At 40.0% G+C, this 21,919-nt stretch overlaps 1 protein-coding gene across 1 annotated transcript in view; it reads right to left on the bottom strand.

The window, feature by feature from the left end:
• Positions 1-21,919, bottom strand: part of nlk2 (nemo-like kinase, type 2) — a 97,742-nt gene that overhangs the window by 17,804 nt on the left and 58,019 nt on the right. The window contains exons 4-7 of the mRNA XM_017707201.2: positions 16,524-16,630; positions 14,917-15,002; positions 11,971-12,180; positions 8,842-8,943 (exon numbers count right to left, since the gene is read on the bottom strand). Coding sequence (XP_017562690.1) covers positions 8,842-8,943; positions 11,971-12,180; positions 14,917-15,002; positions 16,524-16,630 — 505 coding nt within the window. The remainder of the gene's footprint in view (positions 1-8,841; positions 8,944-11,970; positions 12,181-14,916; positions 15,003-16,523; positions 16,631-21,919) is intronic.

Below are 21,919 nucleotides of genomic sequence, written 5' to 3' on the forward strand. Positions count from 1 at the left end.
AAAACACTTTGGTGGCAGTCATGTGATAGACAGACATGATGTGACACGTGGCATAATTAAAGATTACCTGAATAATTTTGGGCACGTCTGTTGGATCCTGTGAATGCTTTGATTCGCCAAAGCACCCTAGCAAAATCATTAACACTCAAGGTTGGTCAAAATTAGGGATAAAAAAGTTACAGGCATTAGATGTTTAGATCCATCCATCCATCCTCAACCACTTATCCGGGTCTGGGTCGCGGGGGCAGCAGCCTAAGCAAAATGGCCCAGACCTCGCCACCTCCTCCAGCTCTTCCAAAGGGATGCCGAGGTGCTCCTAAGACAGTCGAGAGATATAATCCCTCCAATGTGTGCTGGGTCTTCCCCGGGGTCTCCTCCCCATCAGACATGTCTGGAACACCTCCCTAGGGAGGCGTCCAGAGGCCGTCCTTGCCAGGGGATGTTCGACAATTCCTCTTTGCACAATCTCTCTAAATTGTCCAGAGTCCTGGGTCCTCTCCTATGCACTCTCCTCTTCAGCTCACCCCACAGGTTTTCTATTGGGTTGAGGTCTAGGGACTGAGATGGCCATGGGGGGAGCTTGATTTTGTGTCTGGTGAACCATTTTTGTGTAGATTTGGCCACATGTTTAGGGTCATTATCTTGCTTAAAGACCCAGTGACGACCCATCTTCAGCTTTCGGGCAGAGGCCACCAGATTTTGATTTAAAATGTCCTGGTATTTCAAAGAGTTCATGATGCCATGCACCCTAACAAGGTTCCCAGGGCCTTTGGAAGAGAAACAGACCCACAGCATCACCGATCCTCCCCGCATACTCATCTTTTGTGTTACGCCAGACCCACTTAGTGTTTGTTGCCAAGAAGCTCTATCTTGGTCTCATCTGACCAAAGCACATGGTCCCAGTTGAAGTCCCAGTACCACCTAGCAAACTCCAGACGTTTACGTTTATGCTTGTAAGTGAGAAAAGGCTTTTTCCGTGCATGCCTCCCAAACAGCTTGTTGGCATGTAGCCTGATGGTTGTTATGGAGACTTTTTAACCCCAAGATGCTACTCTTTGATGCAATTCTCTAACAGTGAGCTTTGCAGAACTTTTTACTTCTCTTACCATCCTCCTCACTGTGCGTGGTGGCAAGATAAACCTGCGTCCTCGTCCAGGCTTGTTTGCCACTGTTCCAGTTGTATTAAACTCCTTGATGATTCCTCTGACTGTACATATGGGCAGGTGTAGGTGAGTGGCTATTTTCTTGGAGCCATTGCCTGACTTATGAAGGTCACTACTTACTTGAATGGTGTGTTCTCTTGTCTTTTTTCCATGTTGAAGAGTGGATAAGAGAAATCAGCCCTTGTATCACGTCATATTTATACCCCAGGGAAACAGGAAGTGATGAATTACTAATTAAAGGTTCCTAGACACTCTGATCAAGTTTATAAACTACAGTAGAAATGACAGAAATGCTTCAATTACATTTATTTTCTAGGAATTGTTAGGGGTGCCAATAATTGTGGAACAGGTGATTTTATGAAAAATAATACATTTCTTAGAAATGTATTATTTTTTTAAATTCACTTGAGTTAAAGATAATTTTTTTTTTACACTTTTCAGTGCGAGATCATGCTTCTGAAATAAAAATGTAATATATTTTAAGACTTTTAACACATCTTAACGAGGGGTGCCAATAATCTTGGAGGGCACTGTAATTGTCAGTTGGAATTGGCCAATTTATTATTTTTGTTTTGGCCTTAAAATTTCAGGATCGGTGCACAAATACAGGACTCATTTGCATATACCGCTATATCAGTATTGCATATAAAAGACCAACATCAAAGGCCAAAATTACAATCATGATTAATAATCTAGCTATTGTCCAGCCCCCTGACAATCTATTTTCCCGTAAAGTAAGGAAACATCAGCAAGTGCATTCTGAAATACTAGACTGCTGGCCCTGCTGCAGACTGCTAATGCCAGTAGTAATGCTAGAGCACTGCTGTGGGTTGGGGAAAGGGGTCAGCTAACCATCTGTGCCTTAAAGCTATGGGAAAGACAAAAGGACCGGGCCACACACACACATGCCGGTCCCACTGGGAGGCCACATCTGCTGTAGCTTTGACCACAGATATCTCCTCCAAAACCCATAACCCAGGCACCTCCTCACTTCATAACTCCCTCATTCCATCTCCCACTGGACCTGACCATCAGCCCACCCTCTACTGGGGGCGCTGCGAGTATGTGTGTTTTTTTTTTATCCCGATTTCCTCTCCAATTTAGTCGTTTCCGATTCCACCCGCTAGTTAGGACTCCCCCAATCACACGATGCTACCAATGCTAGGAGGGTGAGGCTAGCACAGGCTTCCTCCGAGACCTGTGAAACCAACCACCACTTCTTTTCGAACTGCCGCTCACGCAACGTCACGGGACATCCCAACGCACTCGGAGGAAAGCACCAACCGCCAGATCTGCTACGTCAGCTAACAGACACCTGTGCTGACTAGCATCGCACTGAGTGATGGAAGGAGAAGGGGGCCATCCTACCCACCCAGAGAGAGCGAGGCCAATTGTGCTCTCTTGGACTCCTGGCTACGGATGGCTGTAACATCATCAGGGATTGAACTTGCAATCTCCTGATTATCAGGCCAACGCTTAGACCGTTGCGCCACTTGGGGTCCCTTGTGTGTTTCTTTTTATACATTGTCAGCATAAAAATGTCCTTTTTTATATAAATAAAAAAACAGAAAAAACAGACCTAATCTACAAAATCACAGGCAACAAAATGGTCCTGACTTAATAGGGTCTTTTTTTCCTTTCTTTTTCTTTTTTGCAAAAGTTACAAGATTACATAGGTTGGATAGTGTAGTGGGTAACACCTCTGCCATCTACACTGTAGACTGGGGTTCAATCCCCACCTGGGCAAACACCCTACACTATACCAAAAAGAGTCCTTGGGCAAGACTCTTAACACTGCCTTCGCCTACCTGTGTAACAGTAATCAAATTGTAAGTCTGGATAAGAGCGTCAGCCAAATGCTGTAAATGTAAATGTAATGTAAATGATTAAGTGACCCCTATTAGTCCCACAACGGGGAAATTTCACCTCCACATTTAACACATCTGTGAAGTGAAACACCACATACACACTAGTGAGTGCGCACACACTAGGGGGCAGTGGGCACTTGATCCGCAGTGCCCGGGGAGCAGTTGGGGGTTAGGTGCCTTGCTCAAGGATCGAACCAGCAATTTTCCCTGAAAATTGAAGGACAGCTTTCATACAGCTACATAATACTTAAATAAGCCTTACAGGACAACTGACATAAATTAAGTAAACAATGCTTATTCCAACTAAGGTTAGCTGCTATGTTTGTTGAGGTGAAATGACAAAATATTTTATATCAAAAGTAACTTTTTAAAAGTGTTTTTAATAAATGAAACTGTCGGTTTGCAATAACTTTGTCAGTTTGCGATAACTTTACAATATTAATAGAACATTCTTTAGATCCTCTTAAAAATTGCAAAATTGAAGGAACAACTAAAATAAAAGCCCACATATTTTATCCCCTTGATGCAAGTCTTTTTGAGGTGTTTAAATATGAGGTGTTTAAATCTTTAGGCTAAAAGGTTTTCAATGTGTGCTTTTAATAAGGATGTAAAAGACATTATTTAAAAACATTAACATCACTCATTTCTTAAAACTTTAAAAATGAATGCTGTTAATTTGACCCTTTGAACCATATACAGCAGCGCATGCTGATGTCCAGCTGCATGTGCATTGTGGATTGTGGCCCCTCTCATACAATGGCCATTAAATGGTTTTAAAAGCGATACTTTCGTCAGACTACACTTCACAGTGCTCATACATCAACAAACACCAAATTAACAAAAGCATCAGCAAAATGGAAAGCTACAGAGCCTGCACCAAGAAAAAACAAAGGCCAACACAGCTTGATACTAGTTGAAATAAGCCTTTATAAATATTTATGTAGATTTATCACAGCTGTTGTGAAAGTGTTACCTCATTAAATCTATTAAAATCAAGAAATCTCATAAAATGCAAGTTATCTTTTTAAAATTGTTTCGTTGTTACTCCAAAATGTTACAGATTCAAAGATACATGCTTTCCCTATGGCAACCAGTGTCAGCATGCATTATGTCCACACATCCGGACATTGTATAGAAACATACCAATGAGTGTGTGTCTGAGTGCGCTGGGCGAGTGTGTGTGGAGGAGGAAACATGATCTGGTCGTGCTGCCTCTCAGCCCAGGCAGAGAAAACAGCATGGCCTCATACCTACATCTGTCTCTCGCTATTCTGCCAGCTTTAACATACACAAAAGCCAGGTGGTGCAGGCAGAGCAGCAGATAAGGCCAATCACGAGGCAAAGAAAAAAAAAAAACAACTCAGGGCCACTGATTCAGCCCCTCTCTATCTCCCATTCTATCTGTGCGACAGTTCATGAGAGGCTAAAGGCTCGCTCTCCCTCCACTGATGCTGAGAGCCTTGCAAAATTAATAGGAGTAATGAGGTCCCCAGTGGAGGCAGCTGAGTCAATCTTTAAAGACAAGGCCTCTTTTTAGATCCCTTGCTCTTTCCCCTCCTCTGCTCTTGCGCTCTCTCTCACCCCTTCTCCTTCTGTCTCTCTGAATCCTCAGCCCTTCTTGCGACCCTCTGCTTTCACGCCATCTAGTCCATCCTTCCTTTCTCCCCTCCTTCAAAAGCGTCTTGATAGGATTTTCTCCTTCTTAAGGGGGGAGAAAAGGTAAGAAAAATCAGGGGTGTAGGGGAAAGCAGTCTTTTTCCACATTCATTAAAGCTCCGGCTCAGAGAATATAGACCCTTAACTCCATCCTGCGCCTCTGTGCTCCAACTCCACCAGCCTGCCAATCTCCCCCTACATAACGAGGACTATCAATACAATACAAAGCAGAATGAACACGACACCTCTCCTCGAAACCTGTCAGCATGTTCCCGTTTCTATATTGCTTTTTTGAAACCTACATGGGAGGTTTCTGAGAAATAACAAAGGCTCCACTTAAACTGATGCGAAACAGAATAAAGAATCTGCCTTTGATGTATTTTTCCTAGGCTAGAAAAACTACTGCATAATAAAAATAACCAGAACAAATTCCAAAATAAGCAAGTTCCAGTAGAAAGTTTTTACATGGGCACTCTTTGAAGGATAAGGTCAAGGAAAGTTGTGTGTTCTAACTTCACTGTATATTTTAACAAAAATGTTACCAAAACAATGTCATTTGTTTCTTTGAAAAAGAAAAGTGACATGTATAGTATGGTGTCCATTAAAGGTCTGGGGAATTTTTTTATCTGTCTTTAATAAAAGATCATGACTTTTTTTGTCACTGTTTGTCAACTGATTTGTTTTCAATAACTTTAAAATATTAGATATTTGCAAAAATGACAAAACTGATAAAAGCTCTACTTTGGGAATAATGTCAAAATACACATATTTTATCCCCTTGCTCCAATGTCACCACTCATCAGTGTCCCAAACTTTCAGGTTTTTGAACCACCTTGAGGCCACAATTTGTGCTTTTAATAGGGCTGTCAGAGTTACCTTTATGCATTTTCCTATTTTGTGATTGTGACTGAATCTGTTTCTAAACTGTTCATCCTTCTGAGTCATCCTTCTAATCACACTATAATGCACATAATGATGCAAATAACTGTGATTAATTAATTTAATCGTTTGACAGTACTAGATTTTCCAATAGCTTGGAATAGAAAGTCAAATAGTTTTTTAGGCAAAACCCGCTTTTCATACCAAGAAAGACACTTTAATGAACATGAAACTGAGTACTACAAAATATACCTAAAGTCAATAGCTATTTCATAGTTAGCCTTTCAGATCTTTTTTTACTTAATTAAAAATAAGTGTGAAAATCTCTTTGTAAAAAAATGGTGTGTCCCTGAACAGATAAAAAAAATCGGATTTTGCTGTTAGATTAAAAGTTCTTCCGTGACCTTGCTAGTACCCACATCTATGATGCCCACAAATCCAAAGTCCAACTGTTTAAGAGTGAACTTTGTGCAGCTTTAGCTTCATCCTCTGCTTTTCCACCTCCTCCAGACACCCCCAACCACCCTCCTCCCCAATCACACCAACACCACCCTCCTCAGCAGCCCCTGTAAATGGAGCAGCAGTCGATAGATGTGATTAAAACATCCTGCTCTGGGGCCTGCCAGCCACATTAACAGAGGAGAGCATAGAGTGACAAGGTCAGCCAAATGTCAGAGAGAAAGAGTGTGTGTGTGTGTGTGTGGGTGTGACGGTGTCTCAGTGTGTGATATATGGTGGTAAGAGAGAAAGGGCAGAGCCAAAGGGTATTTGCAAGCATGGTAAACAGCAGGTTTAGCAGGTGAGTAAGATAATGTACAAGAGTATGCGCTGAGGAGGTTTGCTGCTAGGCGAGCGTCCAGGCAGCGGGTCGATGCAAGGCAGGAAGCGGACGGCCACAGCGCTTTCGCTGCAGTTCCTGTTCTCCACGGGGTATCGTTTTCTCAGTGCGGCTGCTCAGGACCGCAGAGCCAACACCCAGCTCCAAACACACGCACAGTAGCAGTAAAAAATGCTTCAGTGATCTAAAAGTGGCAACTGAACGGCTTTATGAGGTCATGTTATAACCTATTTCTTTTTTCTGATCATTTCAAAACACAAGCTGCCCTTCACATTGTGTGAAAAAGAGCAACAATGACTTTGTAAAGTGCTTATCATAAATGACATTCCATGTGTTTTACAAATGCCTCATTTGTCTGAAACAGAAAGGAAGCTTCTGAAGTTGGGTTTAGGGTTATTTCTTATTACCTATAAGTACTTACATGTCATCACTGTCCTATTAGAACATCTCAATTACATTAGAAAAAGATCTACATAATTTGCAGCAGTGTTTTGACATTGTGTGAACATTGTGTGGACTAATAGAAATGGTCCAAAATGACCTAAAATTACTTCAAATTCATCATTTACAATGATAATTCAGATGCTTTTTCCCTGTAAAGTTCCCATTTTGGGGATAGAAGGTAATAATATAGTTATTAATCATCAGTTAATAATCAGTTGCAATGATATTCAATAATATCAATAATGTCTGTATTCCACTACTGTGAAAACAGCTTCAGGCATATTTGTGTATGTACTGTAACTGAACAAATATTTCTGAGTTGTACCAAAATAAGCAAATCAAATTATACTGTGGTGAAATTGGATCCATTTCATCTTCCCCTACAGAATCAAAGCTAATGTTGCCATAAATGTGCCATGGCAAATGTCATACGCTGTCATGAGTTACATGGCAGACTGTGCCCAGAAATATAACAGTGTGATGCCACCATTAAAGTTAATTAATGCTAACATGACACTGTCATTAAAGCTAGCTACAGTAAACAGCAACATATAGCTTTTTAGCATATGACATAATCTGCTTTGATATCAAACGCTAAGGCACATAAGAATTACAGGTAAGAGTAATAGAACACGGTTATATTACTGAACCAAAATAAATGTGGTTATGTCAGTGGTATGGTTCAGGGATCAAGTAAAGTGTTAATAAATCATAATATAATTGAATCAGAGTCTAATTAAACTGAATCATGATGAGGTTGGAGATTTACATCTCTAATATACAGAAACATAAACAATCTGCAATGTATCCTACACCATCAAAACCATGGTGATCAAAAATCAACTCGTAACCCAAACATATTACAGAAACCAGAAATTCAAATCGTCCTTTCAAACAAAAAACATTACAGTAAAAGGCATGCGGTGTGAATCTCTCAGCACTTCCGCTTGCTAGGGCTACTGCAGGGAAGGAACTGTAAGAATATGTGTTACAGCCGTAATAAAATAAAAAATAAACTCTGTCTTGCTCACGTCAGCAGGCCAATCAGTCAGCCAGTAGATGCAGTATGGCAGAGGGCAGGATTTGGAGAGAGAGAGAGAGAGCAGGAGTGAGCTCAGCTTCAGGAAACCCAGCAGAGAGAGCAGCTGGAGCTTTTCGCAGGAAAGCAGCAGGGCCCCGAGAGCCACGGAAAACCCACGTGAGTGGCCAATAGGTGCTGTCACTCAGCAGGAGCAGCCAATTACCAGCCAAAAACAGACCAACCATGAGACCGCTTTATAATACTTCCTGGGACTGAAGATATCAATATAAGGAATTTTCCAGGACACAAACAAAGCTTTAACTAGTCTGCAAAAGATGCTAGTGCAGTTTTAAAGACACAGGGACCACAGTGGTTTCTCTGTCCTAGCCGCAGCCTCTCCGGTGTCATTCTCCATCATGTCTCTGATTCTCCCTAGACGGATCTCAACTCCTTGATTCCTCAGTTCTAACAGTACAAGTTCATTTCAGAGCTTGCTGGACCGACGGATTTCAACTTCACACAAATGAATCTGGATGCCGCACTGCATTTTGCCATTCAGGCAAGAATAGAGGCAGAGAGGGGAAACAATAGCTTTTCCACTACAGTCATATGGAAATGTTTCAACAGCCCTAGACAAGGGGCACGTTTCCAAATGAAAGTAAGTTCACATATCGTTCTTGTCGAAACATATCTCCAAAATGGTAACTTTACAGGAGAAGGAAAAAACCTACTTTACTTTTAAAGTAAGTCAATGCAACCAGACTTTTCTCCAAGTCATTTTGGGTCATTTTGTTATGTCTATTCATCATGAAATTTACACACGATGTAAAGAGCAAAAAGTATTTTCAAATTATGTCAAAAACTGAAAAACTATAAAAAATGAAGATACAAAGTTTTCTTCCAACAACAGCCGGACAACAGGGAACTAGTGGATACAGGAACAGGGAAAATCTCTGATGAGTTCAAACTCACCTGTTTATGGGGTCCTCTAAGAATGTGAGCTCTTGCCCCCTCACATGCTGTCCTCATAGCCTCCAGAGACGGCGTCCCCAACAGATCAGTGATCAAATCCAACTGTAATAGAGACAGCATGTATTAATTCTCTTAGAGAGTGTGAGAGAGAGTGTGAGAGAGAGTGCGAGAGAGCGAGAGATGGAGAGAGAGAGAATTAAGATAAGTGAATTAAGAGAGTATAAAACAGACACTAGCAATACTAACCCACAAAGTCTTACCCCTTAAATCCATATCTCAAGTCACCAGTGATCTTTGACCTCACACCCCTACCCCACACTGAATCTATATCCATTTATGATGTGACAAACTATCAAAAAAAAATGTAAAAGTTGTAAAATGTAAAAGTTGACGAAACCCTAGGATTAAGGGGGATGTCAAAGTCTGTGAAGCCGCCTGCACAAGCTCTGTCGATGAAGGTGAAACAGATATCACAAGCTTAATTACTCAGCATTTACATCTAAAGTCCAGCAAGTTCACTTAAAGCCTTGATCCTTCAGCAGCACATGCATGACACAAGCACATGCTTGTCCGTGGATGGAGACAACAGCCAAAATCATTTATTCTAGGACAGGGTGGCCAGTCTTATCCATAAAGGGCCAGTATGGCTACAGGTTTTTGTTCCAACAAAGCAGGAACACATCTGATCAGCTATTTGAAGACTGAGATCCCCTTGATTAAATAAGTAGAGTCAAATGTGCTTTAGCATGGAATGAAAACTCACAGCCACATCAGCCCTGTTCTGGAATCTTCTATGAAGGAAGTAAATAAGTAAAAAGATGATTGTACGAGTTTTAATTCAATTCATGTTCAGCAGTGATCCTGAACTGCTATCACCTAAATCCAGTATTATGTCCATCCAGATCCATTCTACAACTTCACAGCCTTTAGTTGAAACCCACTGACCTCTCTCGCTTTTATTCATTAGCATACTTGCGCAATATTCCCAAATAATGCAACAACAGGTCACAATCTGACCCGTCACTGGCCAGTGTTTCAGTTCATATAGAAGTTAAAGATTATTGAAACAGATGCATGATTTTTTCTCTCAAAATGGAATTACAGCACAACTATGCAGAAAGTAACAGGATGGCGTGTATAACAAAGGCATTAATAATGACTGCCCTTTGTCCAGTGCAAAGTAGCATGTAAAACTTAAAGTCAATAATCACCGTCATATATTCATCAATATATGATGAACCTTGCTTGATATGACCAGGGACATAAACTAACAAGATAAAAAAAGGTCAACTTTGATTTCAAGCTGACATTAAAGTTGAGGTCAGACTCCAGCTAAGTGGCCCACATCTGATTTACTGCTCAAATCTGCCCAGCTGTTCTCTGTCTTTCCTTAAGGTTAAAAAGATTCCTTTTACATGATATTGAACATTAACAAGTGCAAACTGCTGCTTTAAACATGAAGGTCAAACAGCCAAAACTAAAACAACCATGCTGGACAATGTTTACAGAAAACACTAAAAATGATGAATTTCTAATTAAACAGAAAAAATAAGCTTAGTTTATTTCATTTACCTACAGTCAAGAGGAATGTTAGGCCACAACCTCAGAGCCAAAACAGCAATATATATTGGATAAAAAGATATTATGTGTCATTTTTTTGTTGTTAGTTTGATTTCTCTCATTAGTAAGTTCTGTGTTTACTTTTTTTACACTGCCTTTGTATTATTTTGTTCATTATCCAGAATGAAAGATGTAAAGCATAACCATATTAACAGGCATTCTGACGATGTTTCCATTAAGGGTCCGTTCCTGCACGTGAAAAATTTATGATAAAGACTGAATTGGACTGATGTAAAAGTAGCACTCTGATCTGACTGTTCAGATCGAGGTCGAATATTGGATTTAGATCAATTTCTTTAATGTCACAATGTCACACATGAAAGTGGCCCAAACTGGAATTAAAGACTCAGAGTCATTAGAGAGCTTGAAAAAGCACTCTACTGTTATCTCTCATACTTCTTCTTATTCTTCTTCCACACTTTTCTGCGATTAATACAGCCCGAAATGCTTAATGTACAGACTCCGTTCAAACTGCGTTTCGAAGGTCTCGGCGCTGTGACTTGTGCTATGTATTTTTGGAGTCGATCGAATTGGGTGTTTTTAATAAAATTAAGTTTAAAATGAAAAACCTCCCATAAGAATGAACAGCGGAATGTTCAGAACTTCAGACATCGATGACGTCACAGCAGGCCAGTCAGTCTCACAGACACAGCTGATCACGCAGGGAATCTGCTTTTAAATCCTTAAACTTTCACCTAGAAACTCCATTTCAGTTTTAAATGGTAGAGAAACTTGTCCTTTCTGAAACCTCAAAACATTTTATCAATTAGCTTTAGAGTTATGAGCATTTGTTTGGCACTAGGCACAGAAAACTGCCCCATTCACTTTCATGTAAATTTCTGAAAATCAGAATTTGCTTATTTTCTCTGTGTTTAACTTGTCATAACTCAGACATTTTCTTCTCAATACACACAACATTACACCAAAATAATCGTTTTAGTCTTAGAAAGTCTTGTAAACTTACTTAAAGGCTTAATGGTGGAGGAGCTGAGCAATTAAGCTACGCAGCTACTTTTGTCTGATTAAGGTGGTCCTTCAACAAACTACAAATGCTATGTGATCATATGCGTCTCTGATCACTTCTGAAGGTGGTCACAGTCACAGGACCACAATGTATCTCTACCCCAATCACACCTGCACTCAGCACTGTCCACTTATAATAGGACTCAAGATGCATGCTAATGCCAAGTGTGAATGGGGCCTTAGATAGGAGCCATGTACAAACATGCATGTGTGAACTTTCCAAGCGAGGACTGATCAGACCTGAGCAAACTCAAAAAGGTGATGCACAGAATTTACTATATTCAAGTATGTACATAATTTCCACATGAATCAAATATATCAACACAATAAGCAAGTAAACTGAAAGACTAATTAAACTGTATATTATAAACATACTGAAATAAAGCAAATGTAATGCATCACTTCTTTAAATACGAAAATCATCAAAATTGAGCGGTAAGGCTTATAATCCATTATACAGCCTTTATATGAATACACATAGGTTACCTGTTGGATGGGACTCTGGGCCTGGAAAAGGATGCGTCGGCCCAACAGCTCGGCGAAGATGCAGCCCACAGACCAGATGTCAATGGCGTTGGAGTAATGGCGGCTGCCCATCAGGATCTCAGGGGCACGGTAGTACTGTGTAACCACCTCCTGGGTCATGTGACGTGACTCGTCAGGCTCCTCCACCCGAGCAAGGCCAAAGTCACAGATCTGAAGTGAGAAATGATTGTTATACAAGGTGTTATATATCATCTTGGTTGTCATAGATAGAGAAGAAGAGGTGTGCAACGATTTTACTAGCACTGATCAGAATAATCAGAAAGTAGTGCTGGGTCTTCCAGTTAAAGCTTTAAATACAAGCCATTTAAACACAAGCCCCAAGTACCTAACAGGAGGTGCACAAACGTGAAGAGTGCACAAATTAAATTCTGAAAGATTTGATACTGTAAGTAGAGATGGAGTAAGTGAGTAATTTTCTGCTAAATTGCTTCCAGCAAAAGATAAATAACTTGTACTCAATGGCAATTTGACTGAAAATGAAATAAATAAAAAGGGTGTTCTGACTTTTACACAGAACTGTGTATGATGCATTGCTAATGATGATTTCTGACTGAGGCTTACTCATCATACTACACCAACACTATACATCAGATTCTCTCTTTGCTCACATACAGTCATAAAATCACCTATGCTCTGTTGCATCACTCACTAAGGCAACATCAGCACAGTAACTTTGTCTTGGGAGCTTCTTGAAATGGTTTTACATGGCCGAGAAGCCGATTGTGGACCAGGCCTTCTAGTACAACATCAGACTGAATGGGGACAGATCCAATCCAAATTCTTGTGAAAAGTCTTCCAGAAGAGGCTTATACAGCAGAAAAGGTGGCCGAATCCATATTAATGCTCATGGTTTTGGAATGAGGTGTCCAACAAGCTCATATAGGTGTGATGGTCAGGTGTCCACACACGTTTGGCTAGACAGTGCAAATACTTTTGGAAATACTACCTTCTGTATGGTCTCTAAACAAGCTATGTCAGGTTTATAAGAGTGGAAGACATTGTTTTAGCAGAGTGCCAGTACTTAAGATGCATGGGCTTATAAAGCTAATATAAATTTAAGTATCTTTTTAGACAATACTGAACTACAAAAGCCCTTCACTGAATTGACAAGCAGTATCTCCTTCTTCTCCTGGACTGGCTAAGTATAAATTAGTGGACAGAATGATGGGAAGTGAGCAAGAAAAGGGGGGTGGTGGGGCAAATTAATGTAGCACAGTGCTTGGCTCCCCATTATTCACAAAGAGCAGCTTTCCATTGCAGCCAACTGCTCCGAGGCCCATCACATGAAACAGGCCCCACAGACTGGGCGAGAGAGAGAGAGGGAGACGGAGAGTGAGGGATGGAGATATTTTGGGAGGAAGATGTTAATCATCTCTCAAACTAGAATGATGAAAAGCGAGGCGCTTCTGAATGAGCACACTAAATAAAAATCCGTCCACTGAAAGCATGTATCTGAAATGCACACCGACGCTGACACTGGTGCTGTAAATAAAGACCCAAAAGTACATAGACAAACGGTGAAAGACTCACTGAAAACCACAGAAGCCACCCAGATACAAACATGAACACTTCTCTGAGGTATGGACAGTAAGTGCCGAAAGAAGGGGAAATGTTTTCTCTTTCCGGAAATGGGATTTAAAGGATAAATGAGCTAATACATGCTAAATAATTCCCTGTCTGGAGCCTAAGAGCTTGATCTATTCCCTCTCTCCCCTCTAGCAGATTTCTCTAGCTGCCTGACCTAGTCAGCACACATTCACAGAGAGAGAGAGAGAGAGAGAGAGAGAGAGAGAGAGAGAGAGAGAGAGAGACTAATACGGGAATGTGAGAAAAAGATAGGAGAAGAAACAAGAAAGACAGAAACACTGAAAGGGCGAAGAAACAGAAGAGAGGAGAGAATGAGCCAGTGAGAGAGAGGGACAGAGAAAGAAAAGAAACAAAAGAGAGAGGGAGACAGAAAAGAGTGAGAAAGACAAGAAGTATAGAGGGAAAGAAGAGAACAAGAGTAAGAAAAAGAGGGACAAATGAAAGAAAGAGAGAGGGGAAGAATTTGACAAAGAAGAAAAAACAAAGAACGAAAAGAAAGATAGAAAGATACGGATAAAAGAGAGAGAATGAGATATATACAGAAAGGAGAGAGAGAGAGAGAGAGAGAGAGAGAGAGAGAGGAATGAAAGCTTTGGCAAATACAAGCTAATATTATCATGCCAACAAGGCAACTTTGAAATGAACTGAGAAAGACAGGAGAGAGAAACGACAGAAATGGAAGAGAGTGACAGAAAAAAGAAAGACAGAAATGACTACGAAGGGAGAGAAGGAAAAGGAGAGAGGACAAAGAGCAAGAGCAATAAATAGAGAAAAGGGAAAAGAGAGAGAGAAAGAAAGAAAAAGATAAAAGAAAGAAAAGCCTCACAGACACAGCCATATTTCCAGAGCTGACTTTGGGCTCCAGAATGTGGATTGATGTCAGTACATAAGCACATGAATCGATCCCAAAGGAGCCCAGACATGTGTGCGTGTATGTGTATGTATGCAGTGCAGAATGGGCGTGACCTGACAGTTATGAAGGTTTCGGCCCCCCGGCGAGAGCTGAGTTACTGGGACCTTGTGCACACCAAAACACAGACCACTATTATGCATTCAGCCTTGAGAGAGCAAAAGGTAAGGAACACTAGCAGAGGCCCAAGGGCAACATAAACTGCTAACAAATGGCACAAATTGTGCTCCTCCTTGACATATATGCCCTATACACAGCAAACAATATCCGCAGAATTATCCAAAAGAATGTAATGTGCTTGTGCAGTTTGAGTTTATGAACGCTGACAGGGAAGGACAACCTCTGATCTCAAGCCACCGAGTTGAAATTGTGACTGCCATTAAGCTAACCTTGAGCACACAGTTGCTGTTGACCAGAAGGTTGCCAGGTTTGATGTCTCTGTGCAGGATGCCAGCGGAGTGCAGATACTTCAAACCTGCAGACACAATGAGAAGAGTCAACAAAATGAAATCAGCAAATTACTCCCTTTTAGCTGTTATTTATTCTGAGGTGTCATGTGCTGTCTGGAGACAGAGCCTGTCCTGATATAACCTATTAATGATTGTCTCTCTGTGGTTAAGATGTGGTTTATCATATCTCATCATACCATTTTTATTTTCTACATCATTTTTACACAGCAAAATCTTTTTTTAAATAAAAGCAAAAATACATAAGATAAATATATAAATAACAAATATATAAACAAACAGAACAGAACAAATAACAAACAGAACAAATATATATATATAAACTTACCAAAGAAGATCAGGTGAAAAGATAAATAACACTGATAGTGTAATTTTTAATTTACACTGTGTGTTTTACCATCTAATCGTCTTCTACTTTAAAATTGCCTGTTTGTTTTGGTTATGCTGAACACTGAACTCTTGTTTTGACAACTGGATTTTGGAAGATAAATAAACAAATAAAAGCAATTGAACATTTCTTTTTTACATTAAATCGGTAAAAACAATACAGACCATATGGTGAAATCTGTGTATTTCTAACACTTATCTGTAGAGGTATGGATGAACAGGCGTGTATGACATTTGTGCATGTGATTTACTTTGACATGGTTGGGGAGAGTGCATGTGTCTGCTTGAGTCTCACCTCACCCAGTCAGAGAAAGATCCTGAGATGGTCAGAGGTGAATGTGTGTGTGTGTGTATATGTTATCTTAGATGATCTGGATAAGAAAGACTTTCACATAGTTGGAGTTGAGTGTATATGTGTGTGCGTGTGTATGTTGTCTTAGATGATCTGGATAAGAAAGACTTTCACATAGTTGGAGTTGAGTGTATATGTATGGGTGCGTGTGTGCGTGCGTGTGTGCGTGTATGTGTGCGTGCGTGTGTGCGTGTATGTGTGTATGTGTGTGTGTATATGTGTGTGTGTGTGTGTGTGTGTGTGTGTGTGTGTGTTAGAGGTTTAAATATCTGACCTAACTGGAGTGCACCCAATTATTCCTGCCAGACTCGACGGGGTTTGGACATCATTATCATTTCTCAAATATTTGTTAGGCTTCGGCATATGGAATATGATATCAAACAATAAGGTATACCTCAATATTCAACACATAAAGTTCCATTACTGCCGACAGTCTGAAATACTGTCACTGCGTTTCAGTCATATAAGTTGAAATTTCAGTAGAGATATGGCAGCAATCTTCAGTTTTTTCTTTTTTTGCATAGTCTCTAACCCCCAGCTGACCTTTATATTTTACTTTTTTTATAATTTTATTTTATAAATAAAATATTTACTAATTCTATATATATGTATATATATATATATATATATATATATATATATATATACACACACACATACACAATTTTATTTTTTTTTTTTTTTGGGTTGATGGTTTGGTGGGGCTCAGACAGGTCTCATCTGGCATCAAAACTTCAGTAAGTCAGATTCAGCCAGGATGTTCTGGTGCTGTTTTCAGAATGAGTCTTACCTCTGAGGATCTGGTAGAGAAAGACTTTGACATGGTCGGAGCTGAGGGGCTGAGGAGACACGATGATTTTATGCAGGTCACTCTGCATCAGCTCTGTCACCACATAGCTATAGAGACAGCTTCATTAAGGAAAACCACAGTGCCAAAAATAACAGCAGGAAGTACATGCATTTGCCCAATCAGGTCTCACCATGTGAAAGATTAGCTCATTCTTGCTTCTTCCCAAAAAAACCAAAAAACAAAAAAAACACACACACACACACACACACACACACACACACACATACACACACACACACACACACATACACACAAGATCAAAACCAAAGTGCTCTTCAGTCCAAAATCTGCCAAATCATATAAAATTCCATCAACACGCTCCTCTGTGACATGCCAGAGCGAGGTGGAGCAGAACAGAGCACAACAGAGCTTCAAACCTGAATACACATATAAAAAGAATGCTGTTTGACTTGTAAACTGAAAATATGTATTCATTATTAATTAATTAATAATTAATATTAATTGCATGTGCTTATTTTGAGGTAATATACTCCACATACACTCACCAGCCACTTTATTAGGTACACCTTGCTAGTAAAAGTTTGGACCCCTGTTGCCTTCAGAACTGCCTTAATTCTTCGTGTCATACTTTCAACAAGGTGTTGGAAACATTCCTCAGAGATTTTGGTTGGATTTTTGAGTTACTGTTGCCTTTCTATCATCTCAAACCAGTCTGCCCATTCTCCTCTGACCTCTCACATCAACAAGGCATTTTCGTCCACACAACTGCTGCTCACTGGATGTTTCCTCTTTTTCAGACCGTTCTCTGTAAACCCTAGAGATGGTTGTGTGTGAAAATCCCAGTAGATCAGCAGTTTCTGAAATACTCAGACCAGCCTGTCTGGCACCAACAACCACGCCACGTTCAAAGTCACTTAAATCACCTTTCTTCCCCATTCTGATGCTCGGTCTGCACTTCAGCAAGTTGTCTTGACCACCTCTACATGCCTAAGTGCGTTGAGTTGCGGCCATGTGATTGGCTGATTAGCTATTTGTGTTAACAAGCAACTGAATAGGTGTACCTAATAAAGTGGCTGGTGAGTGTATGCTGACTTGACTGAACAGAAAAGTGTGGCAAAATTAAACTTTTTAATGTTTAAATTTCATGTTCAGATTCGTCTCACACCTTTAACTGAAAAGTTTAAAAGTTTGAAAACTCCTGTTCATATTACTAAACGAAAGTAAGTTAACAGTGAACACGTCCTCTACATGGAACAAACCTAAATATGGCATTTTCTATTTATTTGCCAAGTTGGAAAAATCAGACAGATTGGAGACATATTGGAAAAAACTGAAATAGTAAACGTGCCTTTACTTTTACACAGGTCACATTTTATGTGTATTTTTTTCCCAATATGTTGAATAAAAAAACAAATTGTGCACAACTGTGTTCTCTATAGAGGATGTGCACTTATTTTTGCTGCCAACAAAATCAACGAAACTTGTGATTTGACCACATGTTTGGTCTTTTTTATTTTAAAAATATTTTATTTAGTTGGTCACAAACACTCTTATTGAACAAGAAAATGCAAGTCACATTTATAAGTGTTTTATCGCTATTCCGATTTAAAAAATCAATAATGATTAATAATAATAACTGATCCGAACTGAGTTCTGAATTGCACGCTTACCTCACAGTGCATCAGTAAATGAACCCTACTGCATCTTATATCCAGTGACAGAAATCACTGTTACAGAAAAAGTGCCAATTCTACAGGCCAATATGTTTCTCACTGGCCTGTGAGTACATGTGCTGTAACTTAAGTGGCAACAGCTTTAAAGAGGCAGTCGCCTAAATTCTCAGAACGTATCATCAGCATTTGGACTGATACGGTTAAAAAGCACTACACTGAATTTACATGATACAAATATATACATAATTTCCACACGAATTCAACACATAACATCAACATAACTATTCCCAGGAGCACCAAAAACAAACTGTCTAGATGTAATTTATTTAATTCATGTGGAAATGATGGACACATCTGAGTCAAGTAAATTCACTGTGTTACCTTGTCTGGTGTTCTCTCCAGTGTAGCACAAACGACAGAGCCAGCACAAATGCAGTGAATGAATGAAAGCTGCAGCCATCTCCCGTCAGCAAGTGAAGGAGACAGTAAGGCGTGGGAGGCCTCTCTAACACACTTACAGTACTACTGCGAGTTCCACTGGTGGCTGTACAAACACACAGAAAACAGACTAAGTTTCACTCCAGCCACTGTTCCAGCTCACCCAGTGTTTCAGTTTCAGGGAGGAGTAGAAATGAAACAGAATAGATGGTCTTAGTTTGGGTACAGCTATTACACTGCATTTGCACAGCATCAGCTATTAAGAGTGCATATTTTATATATATATAAACACACACACACACACACACACACACACACACACACACACACACACACACACACACACACACACACACACACAGCACTGCGCAAGTCAGAGACCCCCCCCCTCCACATCATTTGAATTAATTTCCACTCAAAATGGCCACGAAGTACAAGATATTCATTTTTTCACTGTCAGGAGAAAAAGCAGAAAACACATTTAACAGAAAATTACACAGAAGCCTAATGCTTTTCAGCATGTGTGTCCACTCTTTGCCTTTATTACAGCTCCCATTCTTTTTGAGAGACACTTGCTTTTGGTTTTTCAAGAAATCTGCAAGATTATTTTTCCACACGTCAGAAGTTTAGTCTCAGAAGTTGGCTGCAAATCCCAAACACACTCAGCATAGTTGAGGGCTGGACTCTGGGGTGGCCAGTCCATTGTTCTGAGAACATCAGCAGCTTCTTTGTTTAAACTGCAGATGTTCGTTCTTGTCCATTTCCTTTTTTCTCATTATGGGCTTCTTAAAACCTACACATCCTTGCAGACTGTGGTCTTTTCACAGTGGAAGGATGGACAGAAACATCTGGAGATTTCTTCAGATCTAAGGCAAGAGTGGAGCTTGATTTACTCCTCTCAAAGATGAAAGCTTTATGTACTGTTTATCTGCTGGTGGTCTACCAGGATAATCCAATTCTGGAAACTAGTTTTTTCGCTTATATTTCTTTGCCTTTCGTCTTCCTTGTACAGGTGGATTATCTTCTATCCAATCTCTCATCAAAAATGTTTATCTTGTACTTAATAGCTGTTTTGACTGAAAATAATTAGCTAAATTAGCTAGCCTTATCGATCATCTGCTAGCAGAAAAACAGGCAATGAGACGAACAGAAACATACATGCATGCACACACAGCCAACGTTTACAAAAAGAGGAAGAAAGATCTGTTTTCCATGTATTAAATGGCCCAGTGTGTGGTACGGCATTGCATGTACAAGTTAGAGCACAGGGTGTGTGGGTGAGGAGGACGATGCTCATGCAAGTGCGTTTCTGTGTTTGACTCATAGTGTCTTCCTATAAGCCTACACACTCCATATGAGGAGATTTTTATAGAAGAAAAATTTATTTTCTGACATCTTCTTGCATGCGTGCGCCAGCACTCATCTTAATTAAGCAACAGAGAGAGCTGTTCTGTGATGGCAAAGCCAGATATACATGGGTAGTTGCCATTCAAAACTTTATTCCGCATTCTGTTTCATTTACCATCCTCAAGATGATGGCAGTCTGGGCGGTTTTATGAATTATTACACGTCTTTGCCAGGTAGGATAAGTGGGATGAGTTATAGTGGCGTTTGACATTTATTGGAAAATTTCTCTCAGTGAAAGAAGCACATTTTAATGAAATGGTGAAGGAGTGTTCGCAGGCCTGTCTAGTTCACATACAGAGGAAAAAATGGTTACACTTTATTTGAAGGCTACCCACCCAGGCACATTATGACACATGCTTAAGCACCGAATAACATTTAAAAAGCAGCATCTGAGTATTTATGAATGGGTGATGTCAGCATGTGCTAGATGATATCAGATGTTTACGAAGTAAATGACACTAAATTGACACAAGTTGCTTTGTCCGATGGACATTTGTGCCATTTATAAGTCTGTACAAAGAGCTTATAAGGAAGAGGCTTGGTGAAGATCATTATTACAGGAAAAGATGTATTAAATGATGACTTAAGTCTGAGGGCAAGGAATGGATATATGGTGCTCTTAACTAGGCCTATACTTATAGTTTCAATACCTTAGGAGTGATGTTTTATAACGGTATTAGAAATGTTGCAAATTTCAAATCACCAATACAATACAACTCCATTAACTTCATAAACATCTGATATCATCTTGCAAATACTGACATAATCTACTCGTAAATATTCAATTATTGCTTTTTAAATATTTTTTCAATGTGTATTCATGTGCCATGAAGCCCATATGTATGTTGCTTTCAATAAATGATTACAGATAAGACATAAACATGAGGGGAAACAAATAATAAAATAACATAAAACTAACATAAGAAGTACAAATCTTTCTATATTCACACATGCAGACACACACACACACACAATATATCTAAGTTAACTTTTAGTAATTAGTGTAGTTACTAAATAATTAGCCTGAGCACATGTTCATCCAATAAGATTAAGGGGTTAATGCAAAGGAGGGATAAGAGTGCAGTGTTTATCTTCTTTTTTGCTGACACTGCAGTGTGGTGGTGCACAGACCCCCTGACATTTTTCCTCTGTGAACAATTCTCTTCCTCTTCCTACACCAGTAACACATGGTATGTGTTTTTTTTACGAAACAGAACGACAGCCTATTCGGGCGTTACTGTATAGATTAGCCACAAATCTTGCAAAACTAGATCTCAGACCTATACAGATGACTGTAAATATACAGTTAGTATAACTACAGCGGCTGTTGAACTACTATGATGACCTAGCAATGATGGACATGCAAAATCCTCACTTAAACACCTGAACACCTTAATAGCACCATGTTCAAAACAAATTTTGTATGTGTGTGTTAGTGGAGCCCATGTATGTGCGCATGAATGATGGAGACAAGTTTTTGAGTGTTGCTGGGACTCTCCATGGAGAGTTGAGGGATGAGTCAGGCACGCCATGCAGAACAGAGGGCTTTTGTCATGAATCTAACACAATTAGCCCCATGCAAATGACAGCCAAGCTTGAGTGGCTTGCTGAAATGCAAACTACACATCCTTTGAGCCTCATTGGTCAGGGGAGCTAACGCTCGCAAACACAGGCACGCATGCACATACACACATATATGCGTGTGATGGACTGGAACTAGAGTCAGTGGAGCAGACCGGAGGCTGTAGCCGATACGTGTTTAAAACGGGCAGTTCACAGCCTTTGACACTCAAACCCTAAGTTAGTGTAACCTCCCCCTTCTCCCTTAACAACGCTCCCTGGCTCCTCATTGCAGCG

Source organism: Pygocentrus nattereri, chromosome 17 (assembly GCF_015220715.1).
Source record: "Pygocentrus nattereri isolate fPygNat1 chromosome 17, fPygNat1.pri, whole genome shotgun sequence".
NCBI lineage: Eukaryota > Metazoa > Chordata > Actinopteri > Characiformes > Serrasalmidae > Pygocentrus > Pygocentrus nattereri.